General features: G+C 42.7%; 1 protein-coding gene across 1 annotated transcript in view; it reads right to left on the reverse strand.

The window, feature by feature from the left end:
• Nucleotides 1–19,238, reverse strand: part of adcy2a (adenylate cyclase 2a) — a 223,558-nt gene extending 204,320 nt beyond the window's left edge. The window contains exons 1-2 of the mRNA XM_056286380.1: nt 18,984–19,238; nt 8,703–8,900 (exon numbers count right to left, since the gene is read on the reverse strand). Of these exons, the coding sequence (XP_056142355.1) occupies nt 8,703–8,900; nt 18,984–19,223 (438 nt within the window). The 5' untranslated portion in view covers nt 19,224–19,238. The remainder of the gene's footprint in view (nt 1–8,702; nt 8,901–18,983) is intronic.
• Between the last annotated feature and the right edge of the window lie 899 nt (nt 19,239–20,137).

Raw genomic sequence — 20,137 nt, forward strand, 5'->3', positions numbered from 1 at the left:
TACATTTGATGGTGGTATTATGAGATTATTCCTTTCTAATTAATGGGAGACTTAGATTACATGGGGTTTTCTCTTGGTTGCATTCACCTACATAAATAATCAAATTTGTGTCATAAATTGTGGTAACCATCAATATAATACCTCATTCAGCATTTGTCCTGCATCAGTATGGCATTAGGAAACGTGAAAACATCACTGATGTGTTCAAGTTTATAGCTATGTGCATGAGTTTCTGTTCAACCAAGCCAGTTATACCCAGAAGACTGGTCGATGACCAAGACTGATAACATCTGAAGGGACAGTAACAACTCAGAGAGACTGAAACATGAGTAAGGGAAGGGTAGCATCCAAACCTGTTTCTGCTGAATGGAAGAACTCTACAATGCGAAAGACAAGCTATTGGTACTCCCAGAAGGGCCTGACAGCAAAGCTACTCTTACAAACAACAAATTTGCATGCCATCGTCATCGCCATCTCTACACAAGTGCTTGTGGCATGTCAGTGTTTTATTGACCAGTTTTGTTCAACTTGTCATTTGTTTACGCAGCATAAACAAAGTAAAGTTTCACTTTTTAGCTGTAGCCTAATATAGCCTTTCAGTCAAGTCATTCATTCATTCATCTTCAACCACTTCTCTGGGGTAGGGTCGCGGTGGCAGCAAACTAAGTAGGGCACTCCAGACGTCCCTCTCCCCAGCAACACCCTCCAGTTCTTCCTGGGGGATCCCAAGGCGCTCCCATGCCAGATTGGAAATGTAGTCACTCCAGCGAGTTCTGGGTCTACCCCGGGGTCTCCTCCCAGTTGGCCTTGCCCAGTAAACCTCCAAAGGACGGCACTCAGGAGGCAACCTAATCAGATTCCCGAACCACCTCAAGTGGCTCCTTTCGACGCGAAGGAGCAGCAGCTCTACTCCAAGCTCAATCAAGTCAAATCAAGTCAAGTCAAGTCAATTTTATTAGTATAGCCCAATATCACAAATCACACATTTGCCTCAAGGGGCTTCACAGCAACCCAACATCCTGTCTTTTGACCCTCGCAAAGTTTATATTTGTCCCAGCACACAATTGTTTCAAACAACTGGCTTTTACAGTAGGGATGGCTCATACAGTTCTGCCATTTTCCCATCCACCATCCTGATAGTTGTCTACAGACAAGGCAGTGCTGTAGCCTCATTTGGATTTGATTGCCTCACATGACATGAACACCACATACATGAAGTTAAAAAATTGTAACTTTCCACCCTCCCCTTTTCTCACATCGGAGACCAGCTCGGCACCACCTGCTGTCCCACAAAGTATTTGGCCACGATTATTTGTGTTCCATGGGAAATTATTAGAGGTAAATTGGCTGCTTGGAAAATTGCTTGCAAGTTGTGGCTTTGCCATGAGCAGAAGGGAGAGGTAACCACTCCTGATGTGACATTGAAAGTCCAAGGCTAACAGTGCACACCCACTTCTCGGCACTGGGAGCTCTGGTCCTAGGTAAAGAAACTGAATATCACAGGGTAAAATGGCCCCAAGATCTGTTCAAGAAACCTTGACAACTTGAAGCCACTGCAAATGGGGATGTAGGTAGCCTGACATTACCGGCCCTCTCACTTCATTTTTGATTTCCGAGGGGCGTTATTGACGGGCACAGACCAAAATGCCTCTGGACGCAATTGGATAGCCCTACAACCAATCAGAGCAATTAAATGTGACATATGGCAAACACATGTTTCTTATCAACAAAAGCTTTAAGCACAGTTTTTTTTCTTTTAGAGGAAATCGTCCAGTTCATTTAATACTGCTGCGATAGCAGATTCAACAGACCATTCCACATCAGTGGCAGACAGCTTGGTTGTTTACAAAAATGCTTCAACGGTGCTCCTCTGTACAGTCATCATATCAAACCCATCTTATATTAGTAAATGGTTGTGATTGGCCTGGCCCGGGCCAGGTCAGCTGGAAATCTGTCTGAACAGGAGGGGGGCCAGACACATCTGCCCAAGCAAATAAAACATGAGCTCGCTGATTCATCTGGTTCCCAGGCTAGGATGCAGGCCAACAACTCCAGTCATATCAGCAATCACTGTCAGCCTTGCTGTTGAGAGGTTCAGTAGCATAAGGTCTGTCAACTGAGGCAGGAGCTAAGAGATGGAGATTCAAGAAGGTGACAGAAGAAGGAAGACGATAATTGGCTTAGCTGTGGAACATTCTCTGGAGGAAACTGGTGATCTTTAAAAGAGCTGAGAAAATGGCTGGAGAGAGAAAAATATGAAGTGAAGGTAGACTTTATAACAAATGTATTTGGATTTTATATAACCTATATATCAAGGCAGAAGCACAATGCTTGTTCTTACACAGACCACCATTTCTAAAACCCCTTTAGTGACACAAAAAGGAAGCTTGACCTGGGGACACTCAAAGCCTTTAATCCAACTACTAGATCCAATAAGAAATTCAGCTATAACAAACCCAACTGTATTAACTTCAGGAGGTTGTTGAGGGAGAGCATGACAGCTTTGCTCCCAGACTGAGTGGAGAGGCCATGACCCCTCTATTGCAATCAAAACAGTGGGGCAGTTTGGTAGAGAGTTGCTGAGTGGGTTTGGATTCCTGAAATAGAGGGTCCTGAAAATACAGGTCAACCTATATCCATTTCATAAAGAGGTGGCTAGGTCTGCACTGAAGCCAGAGAAGCATTGGTCTCTAATGGAAGAACACGACCTGGTATTGTAGGCTGTGCCTGAAAGTTTCTTTATTAACATCAACAAAAGAGGGCATCTGCTCAAAGAATGGTGGGGCTTTGGCAATTGATAAGGGCTTGGGAGCAGCCAAGGTCACAGCAGTTGAGTGGAAAATGAGGCCTGACCTATAGTGACAGATGAGTTTGAAGTACCTTGTGCAGTAGACAGATGGAGATCCTCAGACTCATTAACACTGACTTTGCAAAAGTGTGACATGCTGCTCTCAAACATTAAAGCCAGTGGCCATGCTAGATGTGACTGTGAAGATCAGATGGAAGAGGCCGGTGAGAGAATAAGGACATTGAACCAGAAGCTGGGTCAGGGATGCCAAAGGCAGGGATGTACAGTGCAATCCAGTAAAAGTTAACTACAGAGCCCTTGCTGGCAATTCACTTTGAAAAGCCACTTTGTAGTAGTCCTGATAGCCATGAATCAAAAACAGTGGTTTGCTGGCAGAGAAGGCTACTTGGACACCAGCGGAAACTTAATCAATGCTATGTTGCCTTATTAAAGGAGTCTAACATTGAAAAACACAAAGCACTGATCCTAGTAAACATCACTGATTATGTGCCCGAATGGAACTAGATTCATCATTTTATAAACAGTTGTACCTGGGGAGTGACACAACAGCAAAGCAATGGCAAACATAAAAATAGGGTTAAAAATGATGAATAAAGAAAGGAATGCATATATTAATAACCACATATGCATGCAAATGCAGTGTTTTGAGATGTTTGGGTGATAAGTAATCCTAGGACATTGTGTCTTAGGATTGTCTGTCTAGGATTGTCTATTGTATCTGAATTTCAAGACAGGGCCACATAGTGCTAGCAACTCAAACACATTGTCTAATGATGCATTATTTCATCTCTTGAGGAACACCACATTCTGGATCCACAGAGATTCTCCAGTAAGCAACACAAGCTCCCTTTCACTTAATAATAGAAATGGTCCAATTGCGGATGGGGAAAGCCCTCTTATTCGCACTGGGAATTTAAATTCATTATTTTACATTTTCCTTAGTCCCTTAGAAGAGGAAAAGAGAAAGGCCAAAGAGGAGGTTTATGGATATGGTGAGGGAGGACATGCAGGTGGCTGGTGTGACAGAGGAAGATGCAGAGGACAGGAAGAAATGGAACTGAATGATCCGCTGTGGTGACCCCTAATCGGAGCAGCCAAAAGTAGTAGTAGTAGCTTTTACATGTCCCTTAGTCAACTTGCTGAGAAGGGATCCATATAGATTTTGATTTTTGGGATTGAAATATGATGACATTGACAATGAAAAATAATATATTTGAATTATTCAAATAAAGTAAGAAATCTTGCATAGGCCATCAGAGGTTTAATGTTTATTATAGGGTGCATTTTCTTTTATTTTCTAGCAAGACTTACCGAAGCAATTTTCCAAGCCCTGAGCCACTGTGGCTGGGCACAACACATGTTGCCTCTAGCAGAGATTCCCGAGAATTATAATGCCTTAATGATCAACTTAACTGATAGTCTCTTGAGAAATAACAGCACGGGAATGACTGGTAAATGAAAATTAAAAAGAAACCTGATGTGTAAAAATAAGGTTTCTAATCTTTATTCAAGTTTAAGTTTACCTTTTTTATTCATTTATCTGGGTTACATATGGACAGAGTATTACAGTATTGATTTCAGTCAGGTTAGCAACTTATTTAAGCCTATTCTTTATTGCCTTCATTGAGGGTTTTTTTCATCAACTAATTAATCGATTAATATATGTATTTTTATCTATTCATTTATTTATTGTCCTGTGCAATTGTTCAGGCCAGAAGTCTTAAAGGTCTGGAGGCTGGAATTAAACAGTGTTAAACAGTATTCCTCAGAAGTAACAAGTTTGTAACTATGAACTTGTAATAAACCCAATTAGATGATCATGACATTGTCACCGGATGCAGACAGGAAAGGCATGTCCATATGAGGACATACACTACCGTTCAAAAGTTTGGGATCACCCAAACAATTTTGTGTTTTCCATGAAAAGTCACACTTATTCACCACCATATGTTGTGAAATGAATAGAAAATAGAGTCAAGACATTGACAAGGTTAGAAATAATGATTTGTATTTGAAATAAGATTTTTTTTACATCAAACTTTGCTTTCGTCAAAGAATCCTCCATTTGCAGCAATTACAGCATTGCAGACCTTTGGCATTCTAGCTGTTAATTTGTTGAGGTAATCTGGAGAAATTGCACCCCACGCTTCCAGAAGCAGCTCCCACAAGTTGGATTGGTTGGATGGGCACTTCTTGCGTACCATACGGTCAAGCTGCTCCCACAACAGCTCAATGGGGTTCAGATCTGGTGACTGCGCTGGCCACTCCATTACCGATAGAATACCAGCTGCCTGCTTCTGCTCTAAATAGTTCTTGCACAATTTGGAGGTGTGTTTAGGGTCATTGTCCTGTTGTAGGATGAAATTGGCTCCAATCAAGCGCTGTCCACTGGGTATGGCATGGCGTTGCAAAATGGAGTGATAGCCTTCCTTATTCAGAATCCCTTTTACCCTGTACAAATCTCCCACCTTACCAGCACCAAAGCAACCCCAGACCATCACATTACCTCCACCATGCTTAACAGATGGCGTCAGGCATTCTTCCAGCATCTTTTCATTTGTTCTGCGTCTCACAAACGTTCTTCTTTGTGATCCAAACACCTCAAACTTGGATTCATCCGTCCACAACACTTTTTTCCAGTCTTCCTCTGTCCAATGTCTGTGTTCTTTTGCCCATCTTAATCTTTTTCTTTTATTGGTCAGTCTCAGATATGGCTTTTTCTTTGCCACTCTGCCCTGAAGCCCAGAATCCCGCAGCCGCCTCTTCACTGTAGATGTTGACACTGGTGTTTTGCGGGTACTATTTAATGAAGATGCCAGTTGGGGACCTGTGAGGCGTCTGTTTCTCAAACTAGAGACTCTAATGTACTTATCTTCTTGCTCAGTTGTGCAACGCGGCCTCCCACTTCTTTTTCTACTCTGGTTAGAGCCTGTTTGTGCTGTCCTCTGAAGGGAGTAGTACACAACGGTGTAGGAAATCTTCAATTTCTTAGCAATTTCTCGCATGGAATAGCCTTCATTTCTAAGAACAAGAATAGACTGTCGAGTTTCAGATGAAAGTTCTCTTTTTCTGGCCATTTTGAGCGTTTAATTGACCCCACAAATGTGATGCTCCAGAAACTCAATCTGCTCAAAGGAAGGTCAGTTTTGTAGCTTCTGTAACGAGCTAAACTGTTTTCAGATGTGTGAACATGATTGCACAAGGGTTTTCTAATCATCAATTAGCCTTCTGAGCCAATGAGCAAACACATTGTACCATTAGAACACTGGAGTGATAGTTGCTTGAAATGGGCCTCTATACACCTATGTAGATATTGCACCAAAAACCAGACATTTGCAGCTAGAATAGTCATTTACCACATTAGCAATGTATAGAGTGTATTTCTTTAAAGTTAAGACTAGTTTAAAGTTATCTTCATTGAAAAGTACAGTGCTTTTCCTTCAAAAATATGGACATTTCAATGTGATCCCAAACTTTTGAACGGTAGTGTATATAAACAACTCTTTATGGTTATGTAACTGTAGGTGCTAGAGAGTACAAAAATTGCATTAAACTGTAACATCAGCAGTATACAGCCTCATCTATAACAAGAGGAATATAAAGTTGAACAGGAGTCAGATGACGAGCCACCCAATCCACATTCTGGCCAACATGTTTCAAAACGGTGAGTCTGTTATCCTATTATAAACTGGTTAGGGGCCACAAACTGACACATGTCCGTCCATCCCTCCATCCATTCATTATCCAAACCGCTTATCTTGCTCTCAGGGTCGCGAGGACGCAGGGGCCTATCCCAGTAGTCATTGAGTGGGAGGCGAGGAGACACTCAGGACAGGCCACCAGACCATCACAGGGCCCACATACACACACACACACGCACGCACGCACGCACGCACGCACACACGCACACACACACACACACCTTAGTACGGCCGATTCACCTGACCTACATGTCTTTGGACTGTGGGAGGAAACCGCAGCACCCAGAAGAAAACCACGCAAACACGGGGAGAACATGCAAACTCCACACAGAGGACGACCCGGGATGACCCCCAAGGTTGGACTACCCTGGGGCTCAAACCCGGGACCTTCTTGCTGTGAGGCGACAATGCTAACCACTGCGCCACCGTGCCACACACGGTGACTGAAACATATTAACTGACACACATCAATATGTAAAACTACTGAGGATTAATTAGCATTGTCCATAATCACTGTAACAATATGTACCATTATGTGGTCTATTAACCTGCTGATTTTATATATATTTACACTTGAGAGTAACTTGTGTATCTCTACCCTAAGATCCTGATGTGATAAGTCTTCGTCAGTACCCACAATGTTGGAAAATATCTGCAGTTAACAGCTCACATTGGTTGGTATCATTAACCAAATGAAATGTCAATACAGAATGTTTTTGGGTGCAGCCAGAGAGGACAGAATATTTAGATACCATTTCAACCTGCTCAAAATAAGAGTGGAAACACCAGTCTCAAAGACAGAGGATATGGTGATTGTTATAAATACTACTGACAGAAATGATTTCACTGGTTTTTGAGCATAAGTGACGTGTGCAGGTCCACAGCAAAATCTTTCAAGAGTATGGCGACAGAATAGTGCCAAAAAGAACTTGCGCGATAAAACATGCATTCGGGCGTATTATATTATTTCACACACGTAGATATTAACTGCGAGCGCGCAAATTATCTCTGTGCGCGCTTCTGTCGCCATACAAGAGAGCCAGTTTTGGCACCAAGGCTTTTCTGCATTTTTTTTTTTGCACCGATGTTTTTTTATTATTATTTATTTTCAGATCATGTGTGAAAGCAGAAATATATTAAAACATCCCACTAGTAAAGAATTCACAGGTTTCAATTTTCCAGGCCTTTAACAAAGAAGAAAAAATATTTCATATTAAGTAATACCTACTCAGTGCATGATCAACCTGATCTTAAAAAGTGAGCCTAATTTAGAATGTAGGGCAGAGATTGCAAGAGATGAAATAAAAAGTGAAGCCACAGGAGACACTTCCCCATTTCTGCCGCCTGAATCCCCTTCTCTTGATACATACATAAACACACACACACACACACACACAAATATAAATAAATAAATATAAATATATATATATATATATATATCCATGTTCATTATACAGAAACTAGACTTGACGTTGGATTTCTTTTTATCATACACTTAATATTCAAGTTGAGAGTAGCTACTCCTCTGGCTATGAGTATCTCAGGCAACTCATTTTATACTTGCCATTTCTGGCATCCAGGAAAATGCTTTTGGACGTGTTATATTTGTATTAGTCGTGAAAAAAATAAACATGTTCCATGAACCTTTGCAAAACACTAGATCACTCTTTTTTATAAATGTACCACTGTGATTAGTTGTATGCATGCATAGTTCCTAAAAGGTGCACTCCCTGGGCCAACAAAATCCCCTCAGCTTCCAACCCCACTCTCCATAAGACCTAATTTATTGATCTCTACTCAGAAGACCAAAGCAATAATTGGCCTAAGTGCATCAGAAAAATACGAATTGAATTAGTTTATGAGATCCATTTTTATCGCACATTGTTTATAAGCCTCATGATATTAGATGCAGATAAGCTCTTTCAGATACTGTCAAATGTTTGAATTTCAAAATAGGTCTGCAGAAACAATATCCTGTGGCTCAGCAGAAGTTCTATATGAGACTGACTTATTGTATTTTTCAAATCATGACTGTAATTGTGAGGTTCTTGTTCTCTCCTTGTCCCTCTCCAGAATATAACATTAAATAAAAACTGGACATTTTCATGTGAATAATTCACACGAGTAAAAGATCCACAAAGGGAACATAGAACTTGCAAGCCAACTCAAGGAAAAGTCTCCTCTGATCTTACCTGATCCCATGGACAGATGATCCCACCAAAAAACATAAAAAGGTAACCCATTGCAACCAAGCAGGCCCAGATGACCAGCGAGAAGATGCGCAGGAGCTTCTTGAAAATGGACTCGATGCAAACTAGCACAAATATGGCCAGAAAGATGGCTAGTGCTGTGGGCACCGTGATTACAAAGGCCACGTGGTCTTCAATGGTCTGAGGAGAGAAAAAGGACCAATTAGTGGGAGTTCAAAGGATGGGAGAATAAAAAAGCATGCAAGAAAGGACAGCAAAAAGGACAGAAAGGAAGAACAGTTAAAGAGATTAGGAGCTGGCGAAGTGAGTGGGGCAGCTCAATGAAGCAGATAGTTAGAAGACGCCTTGTTCTCTTTAAAAGTCGTGAAAAACACAAACCACCAAGGCATAACTGTGACACATTCGAAGAAATACTCAACAGGGTAAAACAGATTCTCCTCTGGTTGTCCGGCTTTTTAACAACCTTGAAAGGAGTCACTATATAAACGCAATCCATCCATCCATCCATCCATCCATCCATCCATCCATCCATCCATCCATCCATCCATCCGTCCACCATGAGAGTCATTGTGAAGATAAGCCTCTACTGACAATATATTGTTTGCTTGTTTTTTTAAGTGATAAAAAAGGAAAGCTGCAGAAAAAAAGCAGTGAATGCTTAATAAAAATTGTCAAGGTACAGCCAACGAGTAAAACTAAGATATGAAGGGTACTGTCAAAGGGGCAAATATTTGGTTGAGGAAAAGAGAAAAATGCATACCTGTGTTAATACTGATTATGACATGCATCACCCATATTTCAGATTAAACTTAACATCAGGTGTCGACCTACCTCTTCACATCATCTACTGTTTTATTTGTACAAATCGGTTCAAAGAGCTGGGTGAGACAGAGCTATTTTAGTGCTTTATTTCTCTTCACCTTCTATTCATCTGTCTGTCCTTCCCTTCAGCTCCAATGTCAGTCACTTGAGAGAGAACTTTATCCGATAGTACTTGATGCTGCAGTGCTTATTATACTGGTTGGACCATCGCCTCTTAAGAATGAGGGACGTGAACGAAAGTAGGGGTGGCAGGGATTAAGATATGAACCAGTCCAGTGTTTTATGAACCAGTGTTTGTTTGTTTTTGTTTTTTTCAGGGGGGGGGATTTTTCCCCCCTTTTTCTCCGAACTGTACTTGGCCAATTACCCCACTCTTCTGAGCCATTCCGGGTGCTGCTCCACCCCCTCTGCCGATCTTGGGAGGGCTGCAGACTACTGCGTGCCTCCTTCGATCAATGTGGAGTCGCCAGCCGCTTCTTTTCACCTGACAGTGAGGAGTTTCACCAGGGGGACGTGGTGCGTGGGATGATCAGGCTGTTCCCCCTCCCCCCTGAACAGGTGCCCCGACTGACCAGAGGAGACGCTAGTGCAGCGACCTGGACACATACCTACATCTGGCTTCCCACCTGCAGACACAGCAAACTGTGTCTGTAGGGATGCCCAACCAAGCTGGAGGTAACACGGGGATTCGAACCGGAGATCCCCGGGTTGGTAGGCAACGAGATAGACTGCCACGCCACCCGGACGCCCCATGAACCAGTGTTTTATCAACAAGTCCAGGTCTCTCTCTCTCTTACTTTATGTTATGGTCCTATTTCAGATTTCTAATTAAAAGTGTACTTTCTCCTTTTTCTTCCCTCTTGTGCATAGCTCATCATTGTTATCTGAGAACAATGTATCTGTGAATAAAATTTTAAAAAAAATACACTCGGGGCAAATTATTTATAGGAGATTGTGTAGGATGCTCTACAATTTTCTGGACATCTTTGTAGCTTAATTGTTGACTGAGCTGTTTGAAAAGGCAGTGAAACAGCTAAAGGTCAGCTTATCAGGACTCTTACAAAACTAGATTAGTGAATGATCTCAAACAGCACATCATGCATAACCATCCAAGTCAAACCCAGAACCCAGGAACATATTTCATAAGAACACACATATTTTCAAAGAGAGGGAAAAAAAACAACAAAAAAAAAAAACAGAACACCCGTGGTGTGAGGAAATATCCTAAAAAGCCCATAGTTTTGACTAGCACCAAAATTGAACTCACATCCATAATAGATTTGCCACCACCTTTCTGGAACTCACTAAGTTCTGAGGGCTCTGCTAAAAAATTTAGTAGAACCTCTTCAAGGTGGATGTAGAAGGATAGCGCAACAAAATGTCTAGTCTGCTCTCCCTGCTACTGTAGAAATCCATTCCGGCAACACTGGGAAACATATATTTATTTTATCTTAATCTTAAAACATTCAATTCCCAAACTAGATTAATCATTTCTGCAGCATAGTTTTTGGTGGTGCTAAAGTGTATGGTAGATTTGATAATAAATACTTTTTTTGTGAAATCACTCACTACTCATGCTGAAGTGTGCAACACTCTGAATGAAGTCTTGGCCAGAATGTTATCCCAGAGCCACTTTCTAGAGCCCATTCACAACCACTAGAGGTGTAACAGTTGTCGAGAAGATGCAGATGTGAGCAAGTGGCTCTGGTCTTGGTAGCATCACAACAATGATAACTACACTAACCTAAGGTAGGAAAAAAATGATAGGCATACACCCCAGTCCCTTGGGATATGCACCACCCCAATCCCTTAAGTGGGAAAGCTACTCAAGCTGTCATCGATTTTTTGCTGCCTCTAGGGATAGGTCCGTTCTACTGGATATTTGAATTGATTGGTCGTCATTCCTAAATGCAGGCAGTTATCCGAATCATACCTCATCAGTGACTGCTGGAACTGAATTTTGATCTTCACAGCTTTAATTTGTTTAACCTTTTACTTTTATTAATTTACAGTCATTATTAGGTTACTGAGACCAGGTACAACTTTCATGTTCAAAAGAAACCCAGACACATCCATTCCATTCCATTATCCAAACCACTTATCCTGCTCTCAGGGTCACGAGGATGCTGGAGCCTATCCCAGCAGTCATTGGGCGGCAGGCGGGGAGACACCCTGTACAGGCCGCCAAGCCATCACAGGGCAGACACACACACACGCACGCGCGCGCACACACACACACACACACATGCACGCACGCACGCACGCACACACACACACACACACACACACACACGCGCATGCACACACACACACACACACACACACACACACACACACACACACACATTCACACCTAGGGACAATTTAGTACGGCCAATTCACCTGACCTACACGCCTTTGGACCCAGACACATCAATACATAATAAGAATAAGAATAATCTTGATTTTTATAGCACTTTTCAAAGTACACAAAGAGGCTTTACATAAGATTAAAAAAAACATAAAAGTGGTACACCAAAAACATGTAAGACACAACATTAATCATACATTAAAAGCAATACTGAAAAGGTGATTTTTGCTTAATAATTTGAAAGTGGACAAATCGCTGCAGTCTCTGACGTATTTGGGGAGGGAGTTCCAGAGGGAAGGGACAGCTATGGCTAAGGCTATGTTGTCCCAGGTCCAGTGCTGGATCCTGTGTGGTGGAGACAGGAGGTTGGCATCAGAGGAGTGAAGGCTGCGGAAAGGAGTATGGTAGTGGAGCAGGTAAGTGAGGTAGAAGGGGGCCTGTCTAGGGCTTTGTAAGTAAGGAGAAGGACCTTTAATTGGATCCGTTGTGGGACAGGGAGCCAGTGGAGATTCTGGAGGACAGGAGAGATGTGGTCACAAGCATACCATAGGAGTTGGTTAGGAGGTGAGCAGCAGAGTTCTGGATGTACTGTAGCATGTTTAGGACTTTGGATGATGAGCCTCAAAGAATGCAGTTGCTGTAGTCAGTTCTGGATGTGATGAAGGCATGAATCAAAGTTTTGGCAGCAGAGAAGGAGAGTGATGGGTGGAGATGAGCTATGCTTTTTAGGTGGAAAAAGACAGTTCTGCTGATTTGATTGACATAGTGTTCAAAGGAGAGGTTGCTATCAAAAGTTATTCCGAGGTTGTGCATGTGTGAGGAGGGAGACAGAGTAGAGTTATCAACGGTGAGGTAGAAGTTGTGAGTGGTTTGGGTAAGGGATTTGGGACCGATGATGATTATGTCAGATTTATTGCAATTTAGTTTGAGGAAGTTGGCTTGCATCCATGATTTAATTTCAGTGAGAAAGTTGGTCAGACTGGAGTAAGTTGTGAGGTCTCCACCACACCACTACATCTTCCTCAAACTAAATTGTGATAAATCTGACATGATCATTATCGGTCCCAAATCCCCTACCCAAAATGATGGATTTAGTGGCGATGTAGAGCTGGATGTCATCGGTGTAGCAGTTGAAGTGGAGACCATAACAATGCATAATTATACCAAGGGGGAGCATGTAAAGGATGAACAGGAGAGAACCAAGCACCAAACCCTGGAAAGAGGATCAGTGACAGAGGTGCAGTTGTGGATATTGACGAACTGTTGTCTTGTTTGTGAGATATAAATTTAGCCAGGAGAAGGCAGTACTGGTGATGTTGAAGGGGGATTCAAGGCCGGAGAGAAGAATGGTGTGGTTGAAAGCTGCAGTGAGGTTGAGGAGGATGAGAATGCTGAGGTGGCCAGAGACTGAGGAGAGGAGGTCATCACTGATGACTTAAATGAGGACTATTTCTGTGCTGTGATGTGAGCGGAAACCAGATTGACATGGTTCGAACAGGTGGTTGGAGATGAGGTGAGCTTTGAGCTGGGGGGCGACAACATGTACCAATATTGTTGACAGAAAGGGGAGATGGTAGATGGGCCTGAAGTTGTGCATGATATTGGGGTTGAGTCGAGGTTTTTTGAGGATGGGGATGAGGTGACAGCAGCCAATTCAAGTGTATGGGGGACTGAACCAGAGCTGAAGGAAGAGTTAATGATTTCTGTGATGAGTGAGGAGATAGCTGGGAAACAGTCCTTAACAAGAATGGAAGGGATGGGATTCAGAAGACAAGTGGAGTTTATCATTCCTCCCATAAGATTGGACAGCTCCATTGGGGACACAGGGAGAATTTTGACAGGGGTGAGTGGTAAAGGGGGGGTGTCAGGTTGCTGTAGATAGTGTCAATTTTAGTTTGGAAAAATTAAAGGAAAGAGTTGCACTTATTAACTGTGAAGGAATTAGAGGTATTGTCACCGGGTCTGAGAAATTTGCTTATTGTAGAAAAGACAGTCTTGGGGTTGATGGAGCCAGAGTGTATGAGGTGTGCGAGTATTCTCACACACCTCATACACTCTGGTGTACCAGGCTGTGATGAGAGTGTCTTTATATTGTTAAAGGTAGTCTGAGTAGGCTTGGAGACACACTGTTATATCAATTGTCTTGGAGAGTCTTTCAAGATGGTGCTTACAGGATTTCATTTTATATCATTCAGGACTATACCAGGGAGCTGAGTATGTGAGAGACTGTTTTGGTTTTAAAGGAGGCCAGCTGATCAAGGCAGGAAGAGAGTGTCATTATAATACTTGACAAGTTTGGAGGGACTATCAGACCACGGCGGAGGGGAGGCAGATATTTTACTGGCAAGAGAGGCTGAAAGAGTTGTGGGGGAAATAGATTTGAGATTTCGGAAGGATGTTATGGGTTTGAATTTTGTGTTCAAACACATAAGAGTGTCAGGAGTGATTTGCGACAGAAGGGTACCAGCAAGAGTTAAAGGGAAGGTTTACAAAATGGTTGTGAGACCAGCTATGTTATATGGTTTGGAGACAGTGGCACTGACGAAAAGACAGGAGGTGGAGCTGGAGATGGCAGAGTTGAAGATGATAAGATGTTCACTGGGAGTGATGAAGAAGGACAGGATTAGGAACGATTATATTAGAGGGACCGCTCAAGTTGGACAGTTTGGAGACAAAGCAAGAGAGGCAAGATTGAGATGGCTTGGACATGTGTTGAGGAGAGATGCTGGGTATACTGGGAGAAGGATGCTGAATATGGAGCTGCCAGGGGAGAGGAAAAGAGGAAGGCCAAAGAGGAGGTTTATGGATGTGGTGAGGGAAGACATGCAGATGGCTGGTGTGACAGAGGAAGATGCAGAAGACAGGAAGAAATGGAAATGGATGATCCGCTGTGGCGACCCCTAATGGGAGCAGCCGAAAGTAGATGTAGATTATGTGTTTGAATTTTGGGATGGGGATAGGGACGTCAATGTCCATGATGATTGCAAGGTGGTGCAAGATATTGAGGTTGAGGCTGGAGAGTTGATGCATTGTGAGACCGGTGGAGCAGACCAAATCCAGGATGTGACCACAGCTGTGAGTGGGGAAGTTGATATGTTGTGTGAAGTTGGAGAATTGTAGCAGTTCCAGGAATTTTGTGGCAGATTTACAGTGAGTCTCAACAATGTGGATACTAAAATCCCCCGGGCATTGAACGGAAGATGAGCTGGCACATTGCTGGGTCAGAAAATCAGAGAAGTCGGAGAGAAAGAAGGGTTTTGGCTTGGGGGGGAGGGGGTAGATGACAGCAAACACCAAGGGAGTGGGACCAGAGAGTGATCCAAGATGGTGGAATGAATAAACACATAGTGCACAGCCGGAATATGCATTTATTATTTTATTAAGTTTATAATTGTGCCACTGTGGCACAATTATAAACTCTAAAACAACCACCTTCCCCATTCCTGCTGCTCATTCTTTCAAACACCTTTGAAGGCAAGGTGTTTGAAAGAATGAGCAGCAGGAATGGGGAGGCCCAGGTGCACATGGTCCTCAGCAGCATCCCTGTGAGTGACAAGGGACTGACAGAAATCAAAAAGGCAACAACACAAGATCCACAGCTTGCCGCACTGAGGAGGTGGTGGTGCTGCTATTTACCGGAAGGACATGAAAAAAACCACCCTCCAACAACCAAACAACCATTCCTGCTGCTCTTTCTTTCAAACACCTTTGAAGGCAAGGTGTTTGAAAGAATGAGCAGCAGGAATGGGGAGGGTGGTTGTTTTGATGTCCTTCCGGTAAACAGCACCACCACCACCTCCTCACCCCTCAAGACAAGGTTTATGAATGTATGTGAATCCTGTGGGTGTGGTCTGGTTTAATGAGAAAGAATCCAGAGGTTTATGGTGGCATCTAATGTCAGTGCCACGTTGAAAGTCAATGAGCTCTTCAGGACGACCCACTTTACTGGCAATGTTTGTTTATGGAGATTACATGGCTGTATGCTTGATTTTATGCATATATCAGCAGTGGATGTTGCTGAAATCGCTAAATCCTCTCATTAGAAGGGGTGTCCACATACTTTTGGCCATATGGTGTATCTATCTATACTTTGTATCTTCTATCCTCCCTTCTCCTACATTACCCCCACCTTCCTCTTTCATTAACTCTGTATCTAGTTCAAAGAAAGTTGAATCAGTTCATCAGGATACATTTGACAGATATGTTTCATCAGTCATCTAAGTCACCTCTTCAGTCTAAACTGACTGCAGGTATCCCCACCCTTATGAACAATACAGTTGCATAAGGACTGAAACCAACAATCAGTTTCATATGCAACTATGGGTGTGACCATTAACTAGAGTTACAACGGCCATGTGCACTCTTCACAGAGGACTGGGGAATGTTTGCAATCACAGCATTGTGAAGTGGTGACAAAATGTACTCTTACCCCCCCCCCCCCCCCCGGTTCAGGGGATGGTCGTTCCCTCTTCACATAGATGGCTTCTTTGACTCCCCGTTCAAACCAGCGTTCTTCCCTATCAATGATGTGCACATTCTCAGGAGGATGTGCACCACCCGTCCAACTGATTCAACTTGCTTTGATTTTCTTACCTGGATTACTGAGCATCCATAAAGACATTCTGTATCTACTTCTCTCTTCCTGTCCTTCTTACTCACTCACACACACACACACACACACACACACGCACGCACGCACGCACGCACGCACGCACGCACGCACGCACACACACACACACACACACACACACACACACACACACACACACACACATGTATTAGGGTAGGACAGACATGGATGTGTGTGGCTATTGAGAGCCATGGAGAGCAGTGACTGGCCCAGGGAAAAGCTGCAAAACCGCACAGGATTTAGGTCAACAAGCCAGTGGGATGGGGAAGGGATAGACCTATCGGGAGGTGAGGGAAGACATTGGCAAGTAGAATGAAGAGGAATAGAGGGAGAGAGAAAGAGAGAAAGAGAGGGAGAGACAGTGAAAGAGGGCAGTGCAATATAGACATCATTGCCCACCCCCACCCATTCCATGGATGGTGGAGAAGGAAAGGATATATTGATACAGAAAGACAGAGAATTGGTCAGATAGAGTAGAACACTCATGGTGATTAATCTAATCAAAAGCAATTTAAGGTGAGGAAAAACTTATGGGTTATTATTATTATTAATATTATCATTATTATTATTATTATTATTATTATTATTATTATTCAAGGTTCACACTCTTTTAAGGAAATCATTTTCCAGGACTTTTCAAGGTCATTTTCTATAACTTCTATGTGGATATGCATGATAGTCTGTGCTCACAGAAGGTCACGTTATTCAGTATTTACCATCAATGGAAGTGTCAACAGTCTCCAAATGGACTGTGTCTGAACATATACCACTCCAAAACTTAATATACTGATCTCAGCAGCTAAAAATATACAATATCAACTAAAAGTTATGCTAGAAATATGCCATCTCAGCAGGTAAAAATGTGATTTTATAACTTAAGTTTACAATTGTCCATGACTTCAATAATATTTCCAAAACATTTGCACAATTTCATAATTTTCCAGGTGTTTTCCATTGCTGGAAAATTAGGCTATAAATTTCCAGGTTTTCCAGGATGCGTGGGGACCCTGTTATTATAATTACTATCATTATTATTGTTGATGATGATGTTGTTTAATTGGAATAAAAATGTTCCCTAAAATTTGTGCAGCATCCCTTGTTGGCAAATATCCCACACTTTCATCATGCCTTAAATAACGTGCCCCCCCTTTTTTATTGTTCATGGCTGTAGGTTAAAAAAATCCATTTGATCTTTTATGAGTAATTAGCCATAACTGAGTCTGTTGATTCTACTGATGTGGAGACTCTACCATTTCACTCACTGACATTATTGACCTTATGGTCATGTAAATGAACATTAAAATTCAGTCAATCTCACCATGTTCTCGGGGCCAATTGCTGTAATCAGTCTCAAATCTATCAGAGCATTTTAAGGGGTTTTGTTGTGGATGTTTGCCCAAAGAAAATAAGGAATCTCACTGATAAAAACAACGTTGGTGTAGGAAGTTCTCTGCACATATATTTTTCAGGAAAAAAAACACATATATAAAATATATATATATATAATATATATATATATATATATATATATATATATATATATATATGCTCCAGCATCCCACAACCTGAATTTGGATAAGCGGCTTGGATAATGGATGGAAGTACAAGTAATAATAAAAATAAAAATAAAATAAAAAATCTTAATTATTCATTGCTGCAGGGTGGTAAAACACATTTATTTCCCTAGCCAGATTAGTTAGCTAAAAATAGATTCATGTAAGACTTTCAAAATTAATATGTATAAATAAGTTTTTGCACTTTTCCTGTTAAATATCGACACTTGGCTGTTCAACTCTTTTTCTTGAGGAGGAGGAAGCACCTCTTTTCAGGTTTTGAAAGCACTGATTAACGGTTCAAAACAGTGACTGGGGGAAACAACCTTGGATCTTAAGCACTGCCTCCTCTTTCTTTAGCTCAATCAACCATGACCTCAGGCGATAACTAAACACCTTATTTCAGCCCTTTTACCTCCCTCCTTGTAACAGCGCTGCAAAGAAGACAGCATGCTGTTTACGCGCATGTGTACTGTGTGTGTGTGTGTGTGTGTTTATACATATAGATGTTTGACAACCCAGTTGTGTGTGCATATGTGTGTGTGCCAGCACATTTTTGTATGTGTCTGTGTGACCCTGTTCATGTGTGAGTGTACAATTATCTCTGTGTATTCTACACATATATTTCTGCAATAAATATTACTGTAAGTTTTTGCCTGTTATGTAACATAAGAGCCAATATCACCAGTAATTATCACAGTTAACATGCATTTAACATTTTATTCTGATACAGTGGGAGTTTGCAATCATCCAGAGGGTGTTTATTTGTGCAGGTTCTCATTTGTGTGTGTGTGTGTGTGTGTGTGTGTGTGTGTGTGTGTGTGTGTGTGTGTGTGTGTGTGTGTGTGTGTGTGTGTGTGTGTGTGTGTGTGTGTGTGTGTGTGTGTGTGTGTCACTGAGCAGCTTACCAGTCCTGAAGCAAAGAAAACAGCCAGCAGAGCCAGGCAGGCTCCCATCACTATGAGCAGTAGAAACACAATGAGAGGGTGCTGCTGGCTCATACAGTAATACGACTCATACAGCCAGTCTGGGGACTTGTTCCGCCTTCCCTGACCTCCTCCTCCTCCTCTGTCCCCTCTTCCTGTTCCTCCTGGCTCCCCTGTCCGGTCCAGGAGGTACCTCTTCCTCCTCATCGCCTCCTGCCACATGGATCCGGGAGCCAAGTGGGAGGAAGAGGAGAGGGGGAAGCCGGGGGAGGAGGTGGTCACAGCGGCAGTCGTACTAGTTTCCACCTCAGAAGAAGAGTAGTTGCCCTGTTTAGCTCTCCTGCCGTTGCCGTTTCTGGAGACCCTGGTGCAACAGCTCCTGATCTCCAGCATATCCTTGGGTCCCTCCTCCACCTCTTCTCCTAAGTCCTTCAGGCGGAAACCAGTGACAGCAGAGGCAGAGGCAGCGTGCGCTGGCCGAAAGGGTGGCAAGAACGCACCGAGGGTAGAGCGCAGCATCCTCCTCTTTCTCCTCCTGCCAACATGTTGGAACGGGGTGAATGAAGGGGGGCACAGAGACGGAGAGCTTGTTTAGAGAGAGAGTGAGAGAGAGAGAGAGAGAGAGAGAGAGAGAGAGAGAGAGAGAGAGAGAGAGAGAGAGAGAGAGAGAGAGAGAGAGAGAGAGAGCAAGAGAGCGAGAGAAGTGGGAGGGAAGTGGAGGGGAAAGAGGAGGGAGGGAGGGCTGAGGGGAAGGGGAGGAGGAAGAACAAGACGCAGCAGTGGCAGCAAAAGAAGTCAGCAAGTGAGAGAGGAAAAAAAAACACAGAGAGCAGCAGAGGGAAGCTGTGGAAACAGAGAAATAAGCTTCAGTGGTGCTGATGATGATAATGAAGGGATTATATACACGAAAATATGGTGAACTACATATGACCAAAAAAACAAAGGATGATAAATAAGTTGGACAGATGAATCAATAGGAATTACTAAATATGGGAATAAATTAGTGAAAATTTGAGGCCCGTATGTCACAGCTATGATCAGATATTTACAAAGTTGAGGTGACATCCAGCTCACCCCCTCCCCACACACTACCCCCATCTCTCCACACATGGGCAGAAAGCAAATTTTCCTAAATG

Source organism: Lampris incognitus, chromosome 9 (genome assembly GCF_029633865.1).
Source record: "Lampris incognitus isolate fLamInc1 chromosome 9, fLamInc1.hap2, whole genome shotgun sequence".
In the NCBI taxonomy this organism is placed as follows: Eukaryota; Metazoa; Chordata; class Actinopteri; order Lampriformes; family Lampridae; genus Lampris; species Lampris incognitus.